This window comes from Sparus aurata, chromosome 19 (assembly GCF_900880675.1).
Source record: "Sparus aurata chromosome 19, fSpaAur1.1, whole genome shotgun sequence".
In the NCBI taxonomy this organism is placed as follows: Eukaryota; Metazoa; Chordata; class Actinopteri; order Spariformes; family Sparidae; genus Sparus; species Sparus aurata.
The window spans coordinates 25,394,815-25,420,611 of NC_044205.1; the positions used below are offsets into that span (position 1 = coordinate 25,394,815).

At 41.1% G+C, this 25,797-nt stretch overlaps 1 protein-coding gene across 1 annotated transcript in view; it reads right to left on the reverse strand.

Annotated features, from left to right (window-relative positions):
- LOC115570450 (cadherin-12-like) overlaps window positions 1-25,797 on the reverse strand; it is a 111,267-nt gene that overhangs the window by 32,018 nt on the left and 53,452 nt on the right. Inside the window, exons 3-6 of the mRNA XM_030399055.1 lie at window positions 20,080-20,374; window positions 16,320-16,439; window positions 13,612-13,779; window positions 10,106-10,293 (exon numbers count right to left, since the gene is read on the reverse strand). Of these exons, the coding sequence (XP_030254915.1) occupies window positions 10,106-10,293; window positions 13,612-13,779; window positions 16,320-16,439; window positions 20,080-20,374 (771 nt within the window). The remainder of the gene's footprint in view (window positions 1-10,105; window positions 10,294-13,611; window positions 13,780-16,319; window positions 16,440-20,079; window positions 20,375-25,797) is intronic.

Here is a 25,797-nt window from a genome sequence, read left to right on the forward strand (position 1 = left end):
ACACACATCGCTCCCCGCTCGGTTGCTCGGTGAGGCGCTATTCATCTGTGCCGGGCACCTGGATCTCCTGTTGTTCTGAGGTATTGTTTCCTTTCTTTTCTCCTCCTTTCGACTCCTTTCACACCAGGGCCTAAAATAACTCATTTCACCTCCCACTGGAACATTCAGCACTATAATCAATAGATTAGTTTCAACTCCTGTCCGTGAGCAAGGCTCCGTTGCCATCATGCCGCTGGATGAGCTCCTCAGATACTAATGCTATCGGTTTTAAGCTATAATATACTGCAGTCACCCTGTGGCTATATAGAGATTATGTTTCAGACACTGTCACAAGGACATTTTGTCATTTTTTTTTTTTTAAATGCAAAGATGTGTCTCCGGATAGACTGAAAACTTTACCACACCACGGTCCGTCGCGTTCCTTAGTATTCAGCTAGCATTACACACTGTTGTCCTGCCTTCAGTCAAATTAGCAGAGTGTTCATTACCTTTGTCATTTGACCATTACTTTTTTTTTTTTTTTTTTTTTACTGCGTGGTAGTATCTCATCAAGACTGAAAGGCAGTAACAGCCCCAGTTCTCTGAAATGATTTACTGTTCAAACGGCCCAGTAATGACATTTCTGATAGAGAAATTAGACTGCAGTCACTGTCTGGCTCTAGTGAAATTAAGTCCTTAATTGATGGCAGGAGGGATGAAAAAGGCTCCTTGCCTCGATAGCGCCAATGGCTTTGACTTCAGGGAAGTCTAAACGGGGCCACGTTCGAGCCACTGCAATCCAGGCAATTAGTGGCATTTGTTGTGTATGCACATGTTTATCAGTTTTTGCACTCTGTTGGTGACAAGCTCTTTTCTTAAATGTCACGCAACACCATGACATTAATCACTTGAATGTAGAAGTGTGTGTGGGGGGGGGGGGAATGTCACCATATGCAAGCCGGCTGAATCACTGGGCCATTTTTTATTTTTTTATTTTTTATTTTTAGACTGTTACTTGATTAAAACCTCAGGGGTGGATCAATTACATACTTGTGTAATACCTCAAAACATCTAGCAGGTCTGGAATCAGTGTTCTAGAACGAGAGAGAGAGAGTCAGTGATCCAGCGAGTACTGAAGTTCAGCAATCCGTCTCCCTCCTTCCTCTCTCTGTCTCTGTCCATGGTGCTGAGACATTAAAACATAGTTTCCTGGTTGTGTCAGGCATCCCTCTGCTGTTCACTCACTTTAGATCCCCCCCTACACACCGTATCATTTCCTTCACAGTGAGAGGTAAACAGAGATTCTGGAAACTCATTCTGTGTCATCACAGATAAGTATGGGCTGCGACACAACACATTATGGGATTGTTACAAAAGGCAGCGCACATGTCATGGCCGCCTCACCTCACCTCACCTAACACATACTTTTTGAGGGTATCATACAGTGCAAAACTTTCACTCTCTGAAATCTGTATACACACCTTAACTAACCTGAGGCTGAGGACTTAATTTACCTGTTGGCCCACAGACTAAAGAAAATGACAGCTTGGGTTTTCCCAAAACAAGCAGGGAGTCCAACCCCCCGCTGGGATGTCGCTGTCGGGTAGATTTGTTTTGTTCAGAAACTGGCAAAGCAACGCAGCACATAGAATAAGCATGCACCACCCTGTTCAACTGTATATCTTTAAATGTCACAGTTATGGCTGAAAATGCCAACAGAAATAAACTAAAATGGCACACCTCCGCCAAAAGCCCGAAAGTCCTCTTTGATGCAAACTCACATTTTCATCGTGATCCGTGCAGCATTCCCTGAGAAATTACCTACAATGAAGACAAAGCGTCCTATCTCACAATGTTAAAGAAAGAGTGGATCCGTCCCTCCATCCAGATTCACAAACCAAAAGTAAACAGGGTTTATTCTGGACCAGGACTCATCCTCCATTCAAGTTTAGAGGGAATCCTTTCAGAAGTTTTTGTGTTATTTTGCTGACAAACCAACCAACAGATGCTAATGTCCACACTGCAATTTCACTGGCTGTTGTCTACCCAGCAGTTACTGTTGTTGTTGGCCCAATTCTGTACAGAACTATTCAGCCATAATCGGACAAAGTGCTCTACAGTGTGCCACCTACGTCCCTAGTCTGGCCACAGGGAGTGAGACATGAATCTTAAGCACGTCCTAAGTCATTGTTTCTTGGCATGGTCAAGTAAAGTGAGGTCAAGTCCCATGTCAGGTCACTTTTTTCCCCACCCAGTGTTATCTGCAGTATCGTCTTCATAGAGAGAAAAGACAAAGTACAAGTACGGATAATGATATTGTTGGCCCACTTATCTAATCAGTATGATGATGAACTGAATTTATATTTAATATGATTATTGATTTTCAGTGAAATAAATGTAATCAAGCAAGAAGTCTTCATAAAGCTTAATTCATTTTCAATCCCAAGAACATTATCCCCCCGTCACTTTTAAACAGTGAAAAAAACAGCCAGACTAAAGAATGCCTAACAAAGACGACGCAGATTTGTCAGAACACAGACAAGTCATTTCATTTGAGTCCTCATGTCTCAGGTCAAGTCAAGTCATAAAGTGTTTGACTTCCCATCTCTGCTGAGAGCAACTGGGGTTCAGTGTCTTGCCCAAGGACAAGATCAGACCACTAACCCTGCAACTGATGGACAGGCGCTATCTTCAGAGCTGCAGCCACCCCATCAACATCAACAACGCCACACCACCCTGATTAGCCTGGTAACAAAGTGTAAAAACTTAGCAACAAAACACCAAACAACACATTCAAAATAGCCCCATAACACCTTCGTGACAACCCACAGAACTGAGTGCAAGAACGTTTCTGCAAAATAACATCTTTCCTAGTTATTTTCTATGATCATAATTAACTTCTGCTACATATTTTGCCAGTAAATACAAGAGTGAACCGGTTTTTTGCGGTGCACATGCTGCAGTTGGCAAGACACAAGTCACCTGCACTTCTCTACAATGTGTTTGTGAAATCCTCTGACACTCTGGGGCAACGGATTTAGAGGCAGCGCCAGAGGTCTGCAGCAAATGCTCTTTATTCAATGCACTGCGGCCGCTGGGGGCATTCGGTTTGTACAGTGAGGAGATAGTCCTGTATTAAAATGGATTCCCTGAATGTGAGCCAGCAAATATTGTGCCACACATGCTGTCATTAAACAATGCCGCTCCTCCAGGCGTACAACAGCAAATTTCAATTACGCATATCTGCCATCTTTTTCTTTTTTTCCTCCCAGGAGGAGGTAAATAAAACATGCAAATGGACAAACGCCATTTAATCTAACTAAAAATGATTTCTGCCGACGCCACCCAAGGTTATCGAGACGCCGCCCCTCATGTGTGGGGAGCGCTATCGCTCTCCGCATGCTGCATGTGTAGCTGTGTCAGAGCGTGGCTGAGTCCTTCCAGGTGCTTCTTCATGTACAGTATGTCGCTGCGTGCGCTCACATTCGTCTGCACACATTTGTCTGCACGGCTCCCTGGGAATTTCATTGGTGGATTGATCTATTGTCTCCCATAATCCTATGTTTTGCAGATGGGATGTGCAAACCCCCTCCATGCCTCTGTGCCCCTTTTTTCCTCTCCCTCTGTATCGGCAGACTGGGAAACAGACGATCATCCTTTGAACCCATTACTCAGCCTGATCCTCTTATCATAACCAACCTTCCCGAGTCTCTAATTTGGGGTCTGCCAAACTCTGCTCTGTGTGTACAATGTGGCTTTTCGTCTCTGTCCTGCTTGGGGTTTTGTCTTTTTCTTTTTTTTTTCGACGCCGGTGCGAGGGAGGGAAGTCAAAAGAGAAGGAGACGGATAGAGCGAGGGAAAGGGGGTTGAGAGAGAGATTGTCTGCACACATTTGCACACCTGTCTCTGGGGATACTCCACCAATCTGAAAATAAGACAAGTCTGTGGGCGGGTCAGTATTCTGGGAACACAGTGAACAACTCATAAAGGCTTCGTCTCCAGCTACCTACTCCCCATACCTTTCCGTGGCACAGCTCATTCGTTGTCTTCTGGTCCGTGTCCTGCTAATATCACAATCCCACACGGGCAGAGGCACATGCTGTTTAGTAAATTACACTGTGGGGGGGGGGGGCTTGGTCAGTTAAAGACGATCAGAATGTCCCCCCATCAACAATGCCTTTGTGCGGTAGCCTACCACTGGAGGGAATACATCACACTGGCTCATTGTTATATGGCAGCATATCAAACGCTGCAAGTGAAACAATAGGAGGAATGATGCATCCTCACCATCCATCCAGGGTATACACGATGTAAACAAATAACTGTCTTCATTTACATCATAATTGCCTCTTGTCTCGTTCTGTTATTCCATTACTGTCTATGAGAAGGTCACTATACTGTGATCTATAACCACGACTGTTTGCACAATTCACTCATTCAGTATATTTAGTGTATGTGAGCACACATGCAAGATTAACACTCGCAGATTTGCATATGTTCAAACACATGCACAGAGAATACTGAGGGAGCTCTTACACTGAGCAGGGAATCAATTACTCACTCAGCTGCATATTTTTGGGGATCAAAGCGTGGCACACCTTTGTGTGCTTGTGTGCTGGGGCATGTACTAAAAATGTACCGGTTAACGAATACCTCAGCCTGATACATCAGGAAAAAACAAATGCGGATTTGCATTCCCCCAAAGAACATTTTAGACACTTACATCAGAAATACCCTGAAAGGCACAAAGACAAGATAGAAGTGGCTGCACTTTTTTTTTTTTGCCCATTACCTTTGCAATCAGATGAAATATCCATGAAATGAAATAAGAGACAAAAAAAAAGAAAACAGATGTTTAACAACTCAAGGATTTTGTTGAGGGTGAATTTGCATGGAAAAGGGAGGATTCAATGAGACACACTTCTTTTTGTCCGGCACAAGGGAATTTTAGTGTAAAGCGGCAAAGTTTTGGAGGAAGGACAGACTGTCTTTGATTTTATTGATTGATGACACACATGGACATATACAGGTTGCAGTTTGTGCGTGTGTTATAAGGAGGCATTAAGTAGAAAAATCTGCACATTTTTTGTGCATTGTTCCATCTCAGTTCAAAGTTTGCAAAGCTGAGACCACAATGCCACAAATAACAACATCATTCTAACGCTTTGCCTTGTTAGGGCTACTTTGTATTCTTCAGTTGGACAGAATTTTGTGACTGTCTTGCAATGTATGGACTATTACAGAATTGTTGTGATGGTATGGTTCTCGTGGGCTACATATCATGAACTTTATCATATCGTAACGCATTGTTTTCGTTATATCTTGTATTGTATCGTGAGTCACACTGGGATTCCTGCCTATTGTCTATTGTATGTCATGACATAAGCCAGTTTACGAATAGTTCTCTGTGATTCATCAAATCAAAATGAGATATCCATTTGTATGTAAATAGTAACGGTTGCTCTAACAAGATTATTGCTGATATTATGGTAAGGTCTGTAAATCTGTGACCTCTCCTTACGAATTATTTGTATTTTACCTGTTTTAGAAATGATGAGTACATACCAAAAACTCAAACAGCATTCAACAAGAGAACTCAGCACAGAAGAAAATAAAAATCTCTGACATTATATTCCATTTCTGTCTTGCAGAGACATTTCATGCAATCTTAGCATTGCTCTGCAGCTCCTTTTTTTTTCTTTTGAAAGTCAGAAACGCTAACAACAAATGACATTTAAACTCACCACGGGGGTCTAGTGCATCCTGCCAAAGGGAAATGCAATACAGAGTATGAAGAAGTCAATGTGCAAGGGGCTTGTGTGAGCCATATCTGACTGTGTGTGTGTGTGTGTGTGTGTGTGTGTGTGCGTGTGTGTGTGTGTGTGTGTGTGCGCGCAACAACACAGCAGGTTTGAAAACTTATACTTGCGCTCGTTTGTCCGCGTGCGCAGGCAAACAAATTAGAACCTGCGTATGTGTGCACCTGTGGAATTTGATGTGTGGGTGAGACCTTCTAACTTTAACACATTCGTATTATATTCTTCTTAACTGTTACATCACACCCTCAGAGAGACGCTGAGGCAAACATTCGCCAGCTGCTCAAGTGATACTGACATGATGTATTTTAATAGCGTGCTGGCAGAGGTGTGGAAGCGTGAGCGAGCTCTGTTATTCAGTCGTGGCTCCAAATATGAGAACTGCACATTGCGCAGTCTTGTTTGCTAACCCTGGCGTGCCTGCAATACTTGGTGCCATAGTATACCAGACAGATTAAAGAGGCAAACAAACCAGCATCTGCAAGCCCAGATTCCTCTGTGCATAGCTCGTACACTCAGGGCAGACGGGTCAGTCTGATGAAGACTTAACTCATGTACATGCTTCTAATAATGGCCTTGATGACGCATTCGTGCTCGCCCCGTGTTTAAAAGAAGGCGTACCTCTAAAGAGTTGGAGGCTGATTCTGTGGCGAGGCCATACTGGGACTCGTTTTATTCTGTGCTCATGCAGCAAACATAAATGCATATTACACACCCACTGTCACAGAGTTGAATGCTTTCAGTGTCCAAAGAGGAAGTGATATCATGCTGTTGCTCTCCACCGTCAAGCCTGTGGGTAGAAGTATGATATTATTTCTATTTACTGTGCCGGGACTTGATGGATCTTCTTTAACTAGGCGTATCCGAAGGAGAGTGTCACAACAGAGAATGGACACAGATGAGGGGCTGACTTAAGGGGAGACACAACAGGCTACAACACTGTTTTTTTTCATGCACTGGTCAGTTTTGAGATTTTGGCCTGTTTCGCCCACATATCATGTCTTCTGTCAGACTAGCGGGAAGAAAATGTCCAGTATGGGGTATCACCCAAGCAACACATTTAAAATTACAATGATAATTACCTTGTTTTACTTAATAATAACATTCTGCTATTTTCCAACGAACTACATTAAATAACTGGTAATTTCTTTAATACATTTCCGGGAAACTTCTAACTGGTTCCTGGTTAACTTCTACTGATCATGCCATTTTAATTTCAACTAGTTTCTGTCTAACTTACCCTCAGCAGGCCACTTCATTGAACTGAGTACAATGGCACCATTTTCTTAAATGCCAATTTCTTTTTATAAGATTGGAAAGCTAAAATGAATAAAATGTAACTTATTAAAATCCACTTATTGACCTTCAGAAGGCGGACAGAAACTAGCCGGAAGGTAAGCTGGCATGATCAGCAGATGTTAGTATTAACTAGTCAGAAATTAAACTGCAACAGTTCCCATCTGTTTAGTGGCCTGCTGAGGAAGGTTAGACTAAACTAATTGGGATTTAAAATGGCTCTGTTGGTTCTGCAGGAAACAAGTTTGAAAATCACCCCAACAGTTAATAAATAGCCTTTCCAGGCTATTTACTGCAAATAGCATTGAGGTAATACATCAATTGTAAATAGGTAACTTGATAATTACCACCTTCGTACTGTGTTTCTGTTTTGCCTTCGTTCTGTATTTAGTGTAGATGTTGTTTTTTTTCTCACATTTATGCACATTAACTATTCACACTAATTATTCTCAAGGTTTGTTAGTCAATTATTCACATTCTGATGTATATTACATTTAATTCTATAAAACATGGTGAAAATTTATCTTTTATGGATGTTGACAGCCATAATATTTTGGATTTATTTGCGCATCTAAACATACATGTTCAAAGAACTTGTAAGAGAAAAAATTGTCTTGATATAAGTAATCAGCTGGAGAAGTGTCGTGGTATTGGTTAAATATTACACCCTAGTCACATGTAGTGTCTCCTTTGTATAAAACAAACATGTTTTGAATCCTGATGTTACCATCGAAGGGGAATACTATAACAGGCTTTACCATGGGGCACTTGTGAAGCTCTATTATTGAATGTCCTATTATTCCCGTAATTATTTGGAGAAAGCTGCACTGTGGCGTACTTGAAATGAAATGAAATATCCATCATTTGTTAATTCACTCCTTAGGATATAAGGTCATGCTATTTTTTTTAAGTATGAATGAACTGAATCTCGGAACAGAGCTTTTTAAATTTTTTATATATAGGCTAAAATGAATAATTGATTGAATAATAAGTCTTATTATAGCTGAGCTATTTGGTGGTTAGGTACTCATTGCGCTGGCTGGATCACTCTATTTCTCCCTCTAATTTTAGTCTGTGGCTGTAATGTCCTTTTCCTTTCACCTCTGGCAGTTGTGGGTCCCCCTTGAAAATGAGATGATAGACCTCAAAGGGTTTATCCTCAGAGTAATAAATTTCTCTAATATCACTGGTGCTTTTGTGCCACTTGCCATTTAGTGGAGAGATATCACAGCCCCACCAATGCTATATGTGGTAAAACTTTGTATTAAATTAGATACTTTTCCCTCCGCGGTTCACTGAAAGTGCAACCAAAGGCCGAGACCTCTTGCTGTGGGTCACCGTGCATCCGATGCCTTAATGCATTTAGCAAAAAAGAACATATGGCATAGTAAATGAGCCCTGGCATGCTGAGTGAATGCTTTATATAGCACAGGAGCTCAGAGAGAGAGATATGCCATTGCTCTGAGCTAGGCTTTAGGGCATGGACAGGAAGGAGACAAACAGTTTGAGAGCAACATCACACAGCTGAGAGATCACAGGTTCAGCCTTAGCATCTGCCAAGTGTCCTGCTGCTACATCTTGTTTCAACACCGTATCTTATTTGATATATATATTTTTTTATTTTTTCCGATTGATTTTAAATGGTTACTTGTTACTCATTTCTTTTGCTGGAATAAATGCATACAAATATAAAATATACTGCAAAGTGAAGGAGAATCACCTTTGGAAAAGTAACACTTGGAAGCTTCACATATCCTGCGGGAAGTGGCGGCTCTAGGAGCACACTGCGACACCCCCACCTCTGAGCTGCTGAGGAAGGGTATTTATATCTATCTATCTATCTATCTATCTATCTATCTATCTATATATATATATATATATATGTGTGTGTGTGTGTGTGTGTGTGTACTACGTAGTATGTTTGTGTGATTTGATGTTTTTTTTTTTTTTCTTTCTGTTGTGTTACCTTGAATCTCCCTTGTGCCCCGTCACCTATGATTTCTTTTCATTTCTCAAAATTTCCTTGAGTAAAGCAAGCGTTCCTGATGGTTCCTATAGTATTTCTTTTATGTGTTGATCTCTCGTGGCAGGGAAGGCTTGGACAGGTTTCCGACAGCCTCTCCAGCATGAGAGAAAAAAACTGAAGTTACAATGCGGTTTGCGAGCAAGAGCAGCACTTCAGAAGTCCCAAGTGACAACTCTGTGCATTGCCTCGTTATACGTTCTTTATAAAACCCTGCTGTTCACATTGTCAGGTTGTTTAGCTTACATAACATGTTATTGTAACTGTCATGATGGGATGCTGCCTGAACCCCCTGGGATACCATTAGAAAAGTGTTTGCAAATAACATTTCTGCAAACCACAGATATGGTCAAATTTGTGCTCATCATAGACTTTGTATCGCACTGACCTGCCAAGCCAGTGACCATGTTCGAGTCTGTGTTGCAATATTTGTAAGTGCAAAAAGACCTGATACTTTAGACGAGGGACCGCAGCGCTTTAAAATTTGTAGGCCTGACACCACAACATATATTTTTAAAGAAACATAATGGACAAGACCTGTTTGTGGTGACAAAACCGGGTATCTCTTAACAAGCTCTGCTTTGTTGCAACCAAAACTGCCAAAAATATTATGCTTTCCAAACAAATACCAAGCACATTTGTATCTAAATTTAACTAGAGCATTGTGATGAAATTAAACATTAACTTTCAAATCTTTCAAATAAAACAATGTACATTTTAAAAGTTGAATTTACTTTTAAAGTGTCAAGAAAATGATCACCTATCAAACTAGATTATTATCTTAAGTTGTACAAGCCAAAAGTTTCAACAACCTAAAATGATATATCTAATTTACTTAAATAATTCAGCTATGCAAACTCAAAACCTCCTATTTTTTTTGTACCTTTTTGCATTAATTCCAGTCATAATACTGAAGACTGGCTTTTATAGAATAATTCACAGCGTTTGTTTCACGTTGTGTCTTAGTGTGTTAGTGTCTGAGACTACGTACCCTTTTGAGAATGATGATTCCCTCTTGGTTGTGTTCGTTGGTTGTGATGTCAAACATGGCGCCTCCGTCACCTGGCACAATGGTGTACTCTACTTCTGCATTTTTCCCGATGTCCAAATCGTGGGCTTTGATCCTTCCGACAGCTGATCCCACTGCAGAGGACTCGGGAACTCTTAAGTGAAAGAAGCCTGTCAACAAACAAACATCAGAGCCGACTCAGACTGGCTCATTTATTATCATCACTTGACATCCGATTGCAAACACTGAGCTTCTTCATATCCTCTGTCCTTCATGTAGTCCCGCATTCGCCCAAGGATGTCTTATCCACCCACAGGCAGGCAGCTGATATGCTTCTGTCTGAAGTCAGTCCTGTAGCTGTGAGCATGACATTATTCAATTTTGACATGTTTGGACATCAAGGCTGCTCGGCATCTTGTAATTGGCTCGCATAACCTGTGCGATCAACAAACACAAGAGCTCAGCGGCTTTGATACTCCCAACAGCAGAAATCACTGCTGAGGACTTGGGTGGAAAAATAGGAAACAACAGTTTGTGTTGATTGATTGTCACTTACACTTGACAATAGGTGGGCATTTATCTTTCTCAGTGCTTCCCCTCACTCTCTGAGATGGCTTGCTGTTTGAACAAAAGCATCTGCCAGTGCGAGAGAAATTCAAACTTTACAGTGGCATTACAAATCTAATGCGAACACCTGGTGGCATCATGGAGCTGCCATGGGCAATTCAGCAACACCATGATGATGTAAAAATTATTCTGAGCACTTGGGATATTTTTAGGGGGGAATTAAGCATCCCATTCTATGCTCGGAACTGTGTCAATTCGAAAAAAATGTCAGGAAATGTGACAATCATTTTGAAACTCGCGTTTGTCAGAGGTTAGACAACATATATTTGGACTATTCATTGTGAGAGAATGAGTGAATTCCATGAGGCCGGACACTACCTGCTGCCCCAACACAGTGTAGCCTCTGAACACATTCCAACTTTGATTGAAGACATTCCTGACAAGTTTCTCTGCCGCAACAGAGAATCATAAAGGACCAAATTTAAACTTGAACCCAACTTGAACTTGAGCTTCAGAATGGATCCATTCACCAGCAAAACGCTGTGCCAGAGAGGAATGTGAGTGTCTTAGATAGTCCTTCTGAAGATAGTGCTGCTTGACACACAATGGCATCAAACCAGGAGATGGATGCACTTGCACATAAATGTCTACAATAAGCCAGGCAGGAGTGTCAGGCACTAGATGGGTCAAAAGGAACGCTGCTTGGCAGAGAGGAGATTTCTTTTTACTGGGTGCAAGACCAAAGTAAATGCACTGAAACTGAATCAAAGTACTAGCCTCTTCTTCGAGCACTGTACATGTAAATCTTAGCAGTCCCATATCCATAGTTGTTCCATATCATAAGATACAGCCTAGTTGCCAATGTGAAACGCTGGCAGTTAAAGGACAGATAAATTCAAATGTATGTTATGTTATGGGCTAAATACCATATTGACATGTCTACAAGATGTACCATATCACGTGCACATGTCATGTTTATTACCAGGTTATCACACTAGGGGTTGGAGAGGAGTCTGAGTCTGCGTTGCAACACTTTTAAGAGTGAAACCAAAGGATATTTCTGATGCAAGACCATGGCATTTTAATATTCATAAGCAAGGTGCCACTGGGAAGTTTGAAGGAGACCTCAGGACAATTTCAGTCTGTGTTTGTGTCAACAGGTGTAAATATTTTTTTTATGGGAAGTCAAGCTACTCGCAGCTGTGCTTGTGGCAACATAACCAGACTGTTTTAACGGGACCTTGCGGTGACTTCAGCCATGTTTGTGGCTACAAATTTTTTTTTTTTTTTTAATGTGACCTCGGGCAAACATGTTTGTGGTGACCAAAACAGGTATTTCAAGCCAAAACATGAGGTTTTCCTGACCCTAACCAAGTGTTTTTTGTGCCTAAACAGAGTATAAGCAAAGCAAGGTGATGAAAGAGATATTGAAAATTGAGAACTGTAATCCTGCAACATGAAGATCATAAAGTTTTAATCAGTGGTTTTGCGAAAACATACTTTGCAATTCTTGCAAGTGGGTTGTGATATACTGACATACTGCTGTGCAGTATATGTTATAGCACTGTCTCTCATTTGTTATTCCTCAATTTTACTGTGGATCTTAGCCTTTTCCTCTATGTTGATCCCAGGACTGAGAGAGGGGAGCCAAGGCATATGAATGAATTCTGGTGCTATAATTTCAATAAATAATCAAGCGCTCTCAAGGGCACCTTCAAGGTTCATGTCTTTTCAAGCATTGGACAAGGACGTCTCTTTTTGTTGGCTCGCTCCAGTGCCAAAACAGCACGAGTTGAAGGTTAGCAAAGTTAACAAACAGCTGTTATGCGGCACTCTCAGTACAGTGATTTAACAAGCTTCTATGATTATCAAGCAAAGCCACATGCAGGTATACACACTGCTATTAGCCACGACCACATCTGGCGCCATCAGCAGCAGAGAGGTTCAATCAGCGGATTGATGGTTTAAAAATACTGAATCCATAATAACTAGCGAGGAAACGAGGGGTTTATGGAAAGACAGATGTGGGATGGATCCAGCATTAATATCTTAAATAAACTGATTTGTTCCTGCAACACATGTCTTTGACCTGTAAGCGTTCTATAGAGGGAAACAAAGGGAAAACAAAGGGAAGATTTGGGACAGGGCAGAGGAGCCGCCATACTTGGCCCAAACCTCTGTGCTGTGACAGCATTATGGAAATATCATCTTTTCCTCACAGCCAAAGGAGCTTGACCGTCTGAGTGCCTGTATTTACATTCAGAGGAGAACATTTGGTGTCACCGCAAAATACCTGAAGAAACTGGATCCATACTGAGCAGCATTTCTGCTTTCCTGCCGCACTCTTGCTGTTTTGGAATAGAGTACATCCTGCACACAGTATAATATTAATGCTCAGGATCTGTAGAGAAGCTTTCAGAGATCAATGTGTTTACACCAATGAGTTTTTTTTTTTCCTCCCCCCCAGCTTGGCTTTTTACATGACCTGGTGAACGCTACAATCAAATTAATCTGGTTTAGCAGCTTATGCAAAATACTGGATAAAATACAGTGTTTAAATACACCGACTCAATCCCTGATGCAGCACCATCATCAGCTCAACCCTGATCTAAATATAGAAGGCTGCCCCGTGAGCGAAATAACCCCAATCCTGGTTTTATTTGCCAGGAGTAGTAGCTGCAGATGCAATCATACTAAATAAACAGGCCTTTGCTGGTGACGGCGTATAATGACAAATAATGAAAACCAATTACAAAAGGAAGGCATGATGAATACCCCCTGCCCTGTTCTAATTGCAGGGTGTTTATTTTGTCATCACAATTGTGCGTACCTGCGTATGGTCATCTGCGTTATTACCGCGCAGAGGATGTTGTTAAACAGCCATTATATCTTAATGTCTATCATCTACGAATGGTACTCACTTTTGGAGAAGCGGGGTGGATTATCGTTGACATCGCTGAGGGTGATATTGACGGTGGTGGTCCCGGCCAGCCCTCCCAGCTGGCCCCCCATGTCCTTGGCCTGGATTAATACCTGGTACTGTTCCTTCACCTCTCTGTCCATATTGGGCAGGGCTGTCTTTATAACCCCTGGTGAACAGCAAGATGGATGAGAAATACAGATAATAAAGCAGTGAGAAACAGAGGAAGAAGAGAGGATGCTGAGATACAGAGACACTGAAAGGAAAGAAGACAAGAGAAATATTTTGGACGCTAAATGCTCAGTTTACCACTGTATATTTTCACCTACGGAGCCGGCTCTGCAGGAAGAAGTTACATGTGTGGCTCTGACCACGGCTGAAATAGAGGTCATCCCACAAACTGGAGACACTTGACATTCAATAGGGGAACTATGGTGAAGCCATATAATGATTCACTTGAGGATCAGAGACCCTGAGATCAGAGAGCGTTTGTACTGCAGATTAATAGCGAGGTCAGCAGGAGGTTGGCAGGCTAAAGCGCAGCAGGAAGCATAGGTGGGTCTGCACTCTTTCCCCCCTAGTATTTCATTTAACATGGTGAGGATGCACCATTTGATTCGCAGACCCCCCCACCAAAATCAAAGATCATGTATATTTTTGAAGGTGGTGTCTTTTTTTTTTTTTTGTAAGAAGGGTGGATGTCCGTCTGCACGGGGGCTAATTCTGTGACATGCGTGATGCTACATATGTTGTTGTTGCTCCCCTCCCACTGCTCCCCTTTTTCCTCCCAGTGTTTGTTCCCCTTGTTGATGTGCTTTTGGAGATAGTTGCAGGCCCAGCGGGGGCAAACATTTTCTTTAAACAGTCTGATTTTTTCCAGCACCGGTTTGAAATACAGTCTCAGTGTGCGCTCTGTAAAGCTCTGGGATGAGCAGAATAATCAGCAGCAGATTCCACCGTATCAGCCTGTGTGATATGTATGAACCTATTTTCATATGCTTTGAACTGTCCCAGATAGTAAGCCAACAGCAGCCCACTACCGGCAAACACTGCAGGTGTGAAGGTATTGCAGATTTAGAGCAGTCATTTGCCATATCCCACCCTGCTGTCGCTCTGCAACCATTTGACTGCAATTTCCCTCCTATGACACCATCTGCCTACACCAGGCAAAGTGCAGGTATAAATAATGTGGAAATAACTAAATAACAACGGTAGGCATAAAGTGTCATTTGCCTTTTGATTGAAGCTACCTTTAGCAGTTTGCTGGATGACTCCACACTAAGCCTGCAGCAGAGAGTCACCAGTGGTTTTCAGATCGCAGTTCTTTTCCTGACGCTGAGACTGTCAGTTTGGGAGTTCAGCTGACAGTTTGATATGCTGCAAAATGTGATGGCATTCCCTCTTCCCCGGCAAGCAAGAAACTACCATATTTAGAGCTACTGTAGTTAAAAGGAGTTATAAATTTGGCATTTTTTCTATCTAGCTTCCTCTGGAGCAGATCTCCTGGATGTTTACCTCACATCAGAGAGATCGGATCAGACCCGGCGAGCTCATTACCCACTTTTAGAGCCCCACTCCAGTGATATTGGGCATTTTTATGACGTCTAATATTTTTCTGAGTCATATCTTGACAATGTTGACGAGCCATTCTGACAAATGTTTTTTGACAGCGTATTATTGAAGGAAATGAGGAGGGAATAACAGACAACTTTGTGTATAAGGAGCTACTATAATTCTCTGTGAATAGCTGCAATGGTGTTTTTGGTTCTGATCTTTAATTAATAAAATATATATTTCTGTTCTTCAACTTATCTGTTTGCACAATCTTTGGGGAAGGAAAGGTATGTATCGCACAAATGATTACGCTCCTCTTATTATATTTATTATTATCAATTATCATAATTAACTGGAATTAGTGATGAAGATGCTAACTAACTAGCAGGCTAGCCCTAAGCACAGTGCCCCCTCCCGCCCCTGACCTGGAAGCCTAGATTGGTTGAACGCTCCATTGTTGCCTGTGGAAAAACAGTTCGACAACTAGCTGCACTGCTATCTGAGCTAACTAGCTAACATCAGCTATACCTTGCAGCAGTCAGTGGTTGTAATGGCGATATGCAAACCCCTACTTGTTTGGAGTGTGAATTCCACAGGTGGCCGATTCGTACATATTGCACCTTTAATAAAGAAATATGCAATATCATTATTACTGCACTTTAAATTAAGAGATGCAAATGAGTGTTTGCATGTTTTCACATTTGTTCCCACCACATTTTAATCATTACTGTTATTATCATTATTGTATTTTCAATGTTTTTTGAAAATGTGAAATGACTGATTGAGCAGCTGTTTGGTATAACCAACCCTTTATTTCGTACCTGTCAAATAAATAATTCACAGTCTCTATTGGAGAGCATGTTTCCTTTCGTGGCCCACTGATTTGTGGAGTGCCCCACGGGTCATTTCTGGAGCCTGTTTTATTCTCATGATATATGCTTGCACTGGTCCACAACCCTACGCATGCACTTAATCATACATATCTTTCAAGTCTCGATAACCTTATTTCCCTGCCTCGCTGAATTTTATAATAGGGGTGCTGATTTTCTTTTGAATCAAACATTCAAAATGATAAAGTAAAACTGTGAAGACATTTATGAACTTCACACCGACTGAAACACGATTTTGTCCCATAAATCTTCAAAAGGTAAGTACCTGTCTTAGGGTCAACAGAGAAGTATGGCTGGCCATGGAGGATGCTGTACACCACTCTAGCACTGTTTCCGTAGGTGGGGTCATCTGCATCCGTGGCTGTCACCTGCGTCACATACGTCCCTGTGGGAAAAGAGTGGGAAGACATATTGACTTAGACTTTATTTGTTTCCTCTTGAGACTGAAATCCAAACCCTTTCAAGTTCATCAGTTTACTGACCAATCTCACCTGACACAATGAATGATGAATCACAGCAGAGCAAGCTAGAGCTATTGCTGAACAGTCAGGGTCCCTGATGGAGTGCAACGTGGAGGAGTGTGGTGGAGAGAGGATGTGTCAGGATGAATGTTTTCCATTGAATGTTTTGATTTGCACATTTGCAGGATTACTAAGTGGGCAAGGGGTGAAAAAAAGCTCTTGTGTAGCGATTCATTTAACAATGCTACCATTAAGAACACAAAGGGCCATGGCAGGAATAGTATTAGGATGGCAGTCGTCCAAACCCCTGCAGTAAGAGGGACAGAATAATTACTTGTTGGAGGTTTGGCTCATCCCCCTTAACTAGCTGGCATTGGAAACACTATTCCATTAACAGTGTCCTTATTTACAATGCATTTAAATCCAACAGATTCAATCAAAAGTTTTCCAGTTGGAGAAGAACGTCAAACAAAAAATGTCAGTCTGACTTTTTTTATAACTTCGAGGCGTAAGCCTGGTGTGGACAGATGGGCAGATTCTAATAAAAGACGACTTGCAGACAGGTTGACATGAATGCCTTTACGGGCTGACAGCTCTTTGCTTGTATGTTCACGTATCAATCACACAACTACATCTGGCTAGCTTAGAAGCATGCTGTGCAAAATATTTTCAACCACAGGATCTGTTGGACAGGAGACTCTGACCAGAGGGATGCCATTCACACGGCCGTTTCGGATTCTGGTAAGCTCCTAGTTGGCTGTGAAGAACTTGTCGTATATTAAATAGGCTTTGTCGTCTGAGCAGATGGCAACAATGGCATTAAAAAATTAGGTGAGAGAGATTAGTGTCTCAGTCCTCCCTAACAAAGCTACACATGCCTGATTAGACGTCCCGGAGACGGACTGCATCGTGTTCAACACAAATGTACAACAGATGCGATAATACAGAAAGAGAGGAAATCCGCCAGCTCCAACTGCTCAGATGTAGTGAAAGTTTAAAAGCCTTTAAGTACGGATGACACCTACGCGGTTCCGGGAGACACAGGCAACTGCCTTTACCCTCAGTGTGACACAAAAAACACATAAACGAGGGGAATAAATTCTCTTCACACAATTATGGAAATTTAGGTGTTTGACGAAGAAGTAGGCGGACAGAATGGCTTCAAAGGTCATTGCTGGTAGACACGGGAGGAGAATGCAGACCAGTTTTGCAAAATATAGATTATCTATCCGACTTCATTATTTGTTCTTGAGATTACAATATTGGATAAATTACAATAATGATACACTCATGCAGAGGATACAGATATATGTACACAACTTTGTTATTCCAATACGAAGAAGAAAAGAGAAGATTAAGTGCAATCAAAAAAGACTTTTGAGGAGTGTGTCATATTAACCAATTTGGAATATTTATAGACACAGAAAGAAATCAAGAAACTTATCAAGCCTAAAGATATTTTGTGGTAATTACATGTTTTCCAGGCAACTCTCTGAAGCACCTTTCGCAAATCTGTCACGTCCTCCAAACAATTTAAATACAAGCTAATTGCCAGCAACTCTACAGGAGTCTGCAGATTATTATCAGTGCTATAAAACTGTTTCTCCTTTGGTTGGTTTACATCAACAGCCATTATTGCACATCTTTATTTAGAATATCCATCTTTTAGCTTTACTTTTGCCCTGCTAACATAACAACATTAACAGAGGGATTCTTACCAAAGACACAGGAGGTATGATGGTTCATGGACTTGATGGTATAAATATTGACAGAGACTTTAGTTGGTGAGATGCTTATAAAATAGTTTCAGCTCCCACACCGCCAACATTGTCTGAAATATTTTGTGCACTGGCAGTCGAGGTAACTTCTGACACAAATTGCAGGTGGGACGTGTGAAGTTCTCAACTGACTTGTTGGATAAGATATTTTTGCTGCTGGTGTCACTCTGCATAATTTAGCAACAATTTTTAGCTTAACTAATGACTGTTATGGCTTCAATGAGTGGTCGTGAAGAGTATTTCTGCACCCACAAGTCTTGTATTATGACAAGTTAGTATCCATCACTTCCATCAGTAAGTGCACATTTTGTGATAACTGATTTGATTCTGATTTTTCACATACAGTATGTTAAATGTGGGAATTGAATTTGTTTTTTGCAATTCTTTTTAATTTACTGTTATCAATATAACATATCAACACGTTCTCACTCCCAACTCATCAAATTAGCCATTTGGTCTACCTACCACACCAACAAAAGGTCACATAGTATGATATATTATGACTTTTGGACTGTTATTAAAGTTGTCAAACGGTCTGGGTTTGGTTAGGTTTAGTAACAAACTAGCTTGGTTAGGTTCAGGCACCAAAACCACATAGTTAGGTTTCGGCAACAAAATCATTGATTATGTTTATGCACCAGGAACTATTTGGTTAGGTTTTTATATGTACATGATGTTATGTAGGTTACATCATTTACACATTTTGACTGACCTACGTAACCTTACTTATTAGAGTGGTGGCACACGGGATGCAAACCCCGGTTACTACATCCAACCGGCCTGACCACTGTGACATTAAAGGGTTACTGATCGCAACAAACTTGGATGTGTTGGGCCACTAACGAATGTTAGCTTTACTCATCACAAGGAGTGAAACCCTTAAAATGTGTAATTCTGGTTATTTTCTGATGATCTGATGAGGATTTATTGTTTTGAGGGGCATAATAGGGACTAAATGTCAGGCCACGTCTCCAACTGCTGCATCAATTTTGGCCACTATTTTTTGAATCTGTCTCTCATTAGTCAAACATCTTTAGAAAAAGCGTTGCTAAATTGTACCCCTTTAAAGTGTCGCAGATAATGATGTGTATACATGAACAGCAACTATCAAAGTGATGACTCAGATGACTTATTTTGCTGAGTGACATTTTCTTAAATTGTTTGGTAAATTCAAAAACGATAATGAACACGGCAATTAGTTTTGTCAGTTATCTAATTGATCATCTACTTAATTCTGCGTGGGCGGCTTTTAATGCTAGTTTAAAGCTGATCCCTCTGCTTTGCGTCTGTGGTCACACAAGATGTTTCTTTTTTTTTTTGATAAACTTGAAAGCCTCTCTGATTCCCCAGTAAACAGTCGCAGAGCAGCTTATGATTGAGAGTGTTCACTGGGGCTAGGTTGTGTTGTTCCCGCTTTCTACACATCCTCTAGAGATTGCTGATTTTGGAGTTTTGAGGGCTTCATTGCCATTCAGATCAAGAGGAACCATTCTGCCAGCGAATTTACTTGATCTGTTCTCCCTGGGGGTGGCGGGGCGTATAAAGACAAAACGGTGAAATATACTCAGGGCACACCGAGAATAACTGGTTCTGTGAAATGTCAGAACCTGCTGTGGAGCAGCTTTGCCCCTCTGGTTGTACCTGTGATGCTCCGGAAACTTAACTTTTGTATTCCAAGTTGAAGAAGAAAACAAAGAACTCAGTGCTAAGAGTTCTAATCAAATAAGTAAAGCACTGGCTTCTCTATCTTTATTGACATATCAAGTCACTGTGGATGATAACTTACCTACTGGTGACATCTCAGGGACACTGGCCCTGTATGGTCCCTCCAGGAACTTTGGCTCATTGTCGTTGATGTCTTGAACCTTGATTACAAATTCTGATTCAGGCTCTAAGGGCCTATTGGTGTTGATGTCAACAGCCTGGGCTCGTAGGGTGTAGTAAGGCTTCTCCTCTCTGTCAAGGCTCCTTAAGGCATGGATGTCTCCCGTTGTTTGGTCAATTGTGAAAATGGAGCCAGCCCCGTCCCCCGAGAGAGTGTACTTCACCGCACTGTCCCCCTGATCGAGGTCAGTGTGCAGCTGAAAGACAAAAGAGGGAAAAAAAGGCAGGTTGAGTGCAAACATTGGCACAGATAATGATTCATTGAAAGCACTGGGGAAGAGCTGTCAAAGAACACCATTTCACAAAGACAGTCAAGGAAACTGACTGCGCATCAAAGAGCAAATTCATGTCTCCGCAAAGATCTGCAAAACACCAAGTCATGAGAAAAATAAAAGGATCGTACTTTCAGAGCGTTTCACGGATTAATGAGGCTAAATCTCTCATAAATAATGCATTCTCTCAGTGCAATTACGCTGCAATGATAGCTCTTCAACATCATGGACCCGTTGCTATTCAAGCATGACTCAAAAATCGTCTCCTATGAGAGATAGGAGTTTTTCTAAAATTGGCAAAGACCAGACTGTGAAAACCAGAGATGAATACTCAACAATTTTGAAATGCCTTCACCTGACAGCAGAGATCTTTGACCAGATGACTCTCAGCCCGGTTGCAAAACATCACTCAACCAGCCAAAGAACATCTTTGTTAATATAGATCCAGAGGGGCGGCGGCTCTCTTTGTACAAGACAAACACATTCTGGGCTGGTGGCAGAAAGCTTATTGACACAGTTATGTTTACCTCCCTGGAGAGATCAGTTGTACAATTCACAGCCTTTTAAATATTTAAGGCACTAATGCAATGTGATCTTCATCATACATAGATGTTATTTTTGGGCCTCCTTAGCAATGTCATTGAATTTTTCACCAACAGACTAGAACAGTAGTGTTATTCAGTGTTAACAGATATTCTAAGCGCTGGTGCAGAAGTGTGAAATGAAGCCAGATAAGTGGAGAAGCTGCTCACTTTCAGCAACATGGATTACTTTTTTTCTCTGTCGAGAAAGCTTCCATAACTTGCACTGAAACACCTCTAACTCTGACTTAATGATTGACTTTGGGGGCCTTTCTCTAGCGTTGCTTAGGCTGCTTTTGGATGGAAATTGTCAAATTGCAATAATGTAATGAAATCAAGAGTATAGCAACCATTACCGTCTTGTAAACACGTTCTGATTTTTCTGTGTCCACACTGAAACGATTTTTGATTCAAGATTCATGTCCGACGCGGGGAGATTGTGTGCGGATGTGGAGGTAAATGGGGGGCAGCGTGTCCTACTTTCATGTTGGAGATCGCAGGTTGCCTCCAGTCACAGAAATGAAATCGATGTTTACATTTTTATTACCGCTGCCATGATCTTTCTATGTCCGCATCCTAACAGAAAGGTTGTCAAATAAAGATGCTTTATTCTTGGGTCAAATTCTTACCTAAGGCGCTGGTACTTGATGACCTGGGAATGAGACTCCACAATCAACAACCTTTCTGCAAAACTGCCTTCTTTCCCTCTAATTGGCAATCCATCTGTTGGTTGTTTTCTTGATTAATCAACTTGTTTGGTCTTTGAAATGTCAAGAAATGGTGACAATTATCAGTGTTATCAAGCCCATTATAATGTCCTCAAATGTCTTGGTTTGTCCACAAACTATAAGATATTCAGTTTACTGTCATACAGACGTTAAGAAACGGTGAAATATTCATATTTAAGAACCTGGAATCAAAGATTTTGATTATTGTTCCCCCCTGAACGATAAACTCAGCAGCTCTCGTCTTAATGTGCAAAAGCCATGATTTTCTCCAACTTAGCTGCCCCGTATTACGGCTCAAAACAATTCAAGACGGGCAGACATAGCACACTGGGTGTAATTGTGGATTCAGTGCAATTCGCCCAGTTCACACAAGCAAGGCACGGCATTATAATGGTCTCACCCACCCATGGTATTTTATTCATGACTTTTCAAATGACAGATAATTATTTTTAGTAGGCTGACATTAACCCTTGTTTGGTGACAACTAGTTCCCATAACGTTTTATGGAATGAGCACAAAATCTGAAATTTAGATGAGGCATTGTCCGTGCAAGTAATGTAAACAATGTGCTGCTCCTCTGGGAAATAGATATGGTAACAAACTAAATTGTCTATGTATCCATAATCTGCACTACATAGGTTTGCTTTCTGTTAAGTTTCGGCAGGTGGATTGGCCTGACAGCAATGACAACCACACCGAACACTTGAATTAGCTATAAAGTCATATTGAAAATAGTGATGAACCAACATACTGTTATAGTTCATGGATTCACTGATACTTCTTATTAAAGATAATATTTGGTCGTTTTTAGATCAATTTTGGTGGATATTGAACTATTGGGCTGGAAAGCAGACCAACCTGGCAACACTGATGAAATGGAGTCTGACAGCCATGTTGTTGAAGTGCAAGTTACCACATGGCGTACACGTTTCCTTGCAGAAAACGTGCATTTCAATGGAAAGTGAAAAGATTTTGCTGTGCAACCGCGATAAAAACTGTAAAAAGGACATTCCTCCGGGTGTTTTTAGGCTGATAAATTGTCTTTGACAGCAGGACGGCTCAATCAAAGCTTAGCTAAAACAAGGTGAGCAGCTCCCACTGACATCCTGCCCGACGATAGCTAGACAAAAAGGTTACTTTATGCAACATGGATACAAGAGCATAGCACTGGACAGCGTTTTTGAAAAGACTTGGACGTAATGTTACCGATATTCAAGCGTTGAAAACTTTCTTTGAACTGTTAAGTTAAAAGACCATAGAAGAAGATGATAACAGAGGTTTCATGATGATGGAGACGTATCCGGGTGCCCACCTACACATCCGGTAATGATATAAACTGTTACCTGGAGCAATTGCCTGCTCTCCACCTGAACTTTTTTGGAAAGAGATGGAGTCGAGTATGGACTCTATGCGTCTTGTCAAGGTAGGATATCACAGTTTCACTCTGGTTTGTGGTGCTTGGAGGCTGCTTTTCCAGCCTTGTCCTGTATTATTCATTATCCTGCTGTTGCCTGAGTGACAATGAATCACAGCTGATCAACTTTCAGTGTAATTAAATGTCGATAATTCGATTCGAATCAGGTAATTAACATGCTAAACGATATTGTCAAAGTTGTAATCAACTGAGAAACAAAAACAAAATTGTTTTTTTTTTTGTTTTTTTTTCATATTTCAGGTTCTGTCTGATGTGATGCATTGGAAAACAAAATGCATTTCGTTAATCACAACATTTTTTTCTGTTTTTGAAGTTATTTTACTTTTGACATAGGGCTACATGATTAATTTAACTATAATTGTAATAGCTAAATTACCGAATGCAATCTAAACATAGCAAGAAGCTGCATTTCTTTTTTGTTGAGGGTAAATGTGTGATAGACTGCATTATTATAAAGTATTTTAGTGCTGCAGAGACGCTGAAGATGAAAATGTTGATGCCAATATGATGATTACACAATATCTGGCAGCCCTATTGGATATATGTATAACATGTGGTATAACAATTCAAAAAATACTCTCATTTATATTGGGGCATTCATTTCAAACACATTGCCAAGTGAAGGCATGTGTTTGGTGGAGCACTTGCATATTATTCTCTTTCTGTCTGATGCTATGTGAAGCTCTTTGTTTGCTGGCTGCTGAGCCTTGATGCTCTTGTTTGTTCACTTTTTGTTAAACTGAATTTTCTGATCACAGCGAATCTTATAAATCACGTTGTACAAACAAACAAGCAAAAAAAAAACATTTGCAAGAAACATATTGAAACGATGCTTTGATGGTTTTCTTCCCCCACAGATGGAGGATGGGAGATTCTGCACACTTTGTTGGGATTGTTCTGATTGTTCTGACTTCAAAAGGTTGGACAAAATTCACTTTTCTTCTGTTCCGTGCTGCTCGGCCACCGTGCTGTTCTACGAGCGCTGGTTGCCTGTGTGCATGCGTCACCGTGTTGTCCCTCCTGCTGTGGGGGTGTTGGCGTGGTCGATTCTTTGCGGATCAGTCATTTTGTCTCTCATTAGTTATGGACATCTATTTGTTAGACACATTGGGGAAACACCTTGTGCTGTGGGTTGCATTAATTTATCATCGTGAGACATGGCATGTTCGTAAAACTGTAGGAGTGGTTCAATAATGACTAATTAGCACAAAGCCAGCAGGGTTTCAGGTTCAACTTTATGGGCTGAAACAGCTGTTGAAGCGACCTGATGATTTACTTTGGGTTTTTACTGTTGTCTTGTAGTGCGAGGATATCGACTTTAATGAACCCTAACCCTTTGATGAAGAGGTTAGACTACCACAGTATCCATCGCTATCTGAACTAATAAGATGGACTTAATTCTATTATTTCCTAATGGTTTTATATTCTCTTCCTCACGGTACTCCGTGGGTTTAGCCCGCCGTGCCATTACCTGTGTCAGTGAGCCTCCGTCTTGCCTGTGTGTATGTGCATGGCATGCTTTCTTTCACCTTTCACAGCATTGTTGGCAATGTGGTTTTGTTGGGAAATGGTTTCACAGTCTCCTGTAAAATCAACCAGGCAGAGAGCCCCCTCTTCAATTAGAGTGCCCCCATCAGAAAAAAAAAAAATTGGGCAGTACTTATTTGAACACTAATGATCATGGTTATCTATCATTTTGTGATTGTGTGAAATTGCACGTCTGGCATGTTCGTAGTTGATGCTGTAGAGCGATAATTAGTAGAACAACACCACCGGGGGTTTTCAACAAACGTGAGCTGGAAGGGGTATGAGTTTTTGTGTTTTTATCTGAAACATTTATGAACTTTACCTCGCAAAAAATGCGATAACGCTGTGCTGCGGATTGGTTTAAAGAGCTGTAGATAATGCAAACAAAATGCACTCATCAAACAGTTGCATTTTCATTTGAGCCAGACTGTTTATTCTTCTGGGTCGTTCGGCTGTCAGCAGTATGGTTTAAGTGTTGTTGCCCTCAGGTGCTCCCCAGAAACTTGTGCTTCCAGGTTTTGCCAATCTTTTTAATAAAACACTGCGCATTCAAGTTCCCTTTGTTTTAGTCGGATAGGAACAGGGGATCCTGCAACAAGAGTAGCTGTTTTGTGTTGCTGTTCATTTATAATCCATTGTGTTTGCTTTTGTTGTGTAATCCCATAATCTGATTCACAGAGTATCACTTGGACGAGATTATCTCAAGATGGTAGTGTTGCAGACTTTTTTTTTTTCAGACAGTTTTGTGCTGTTAAACAGATGAAATGACAGCGCCAGAGAACAACAGTCACATTCTTTGGCATGATGAAAGCTGCTACTTCTTTTCATATGTGGCATATCACAGACATCAGAGTGGCAGAAAGACTGTTGCAACATGTAGTCATAGTAGGGTCTGCAGTGTTTTTCTAGTTAGACCCAGCCAAGAAAAAAAACACAATCCTGACAGAAAACATACTGGGCTGCACAAAACAGCATGAGGACGTGTGGTCCAGTCTTGTGCAATATTGTACACATCACCTGCAACGCTGTTGTTGAAATATGATGTTTCATTTTTTGACAACCTTTCATTGACACACA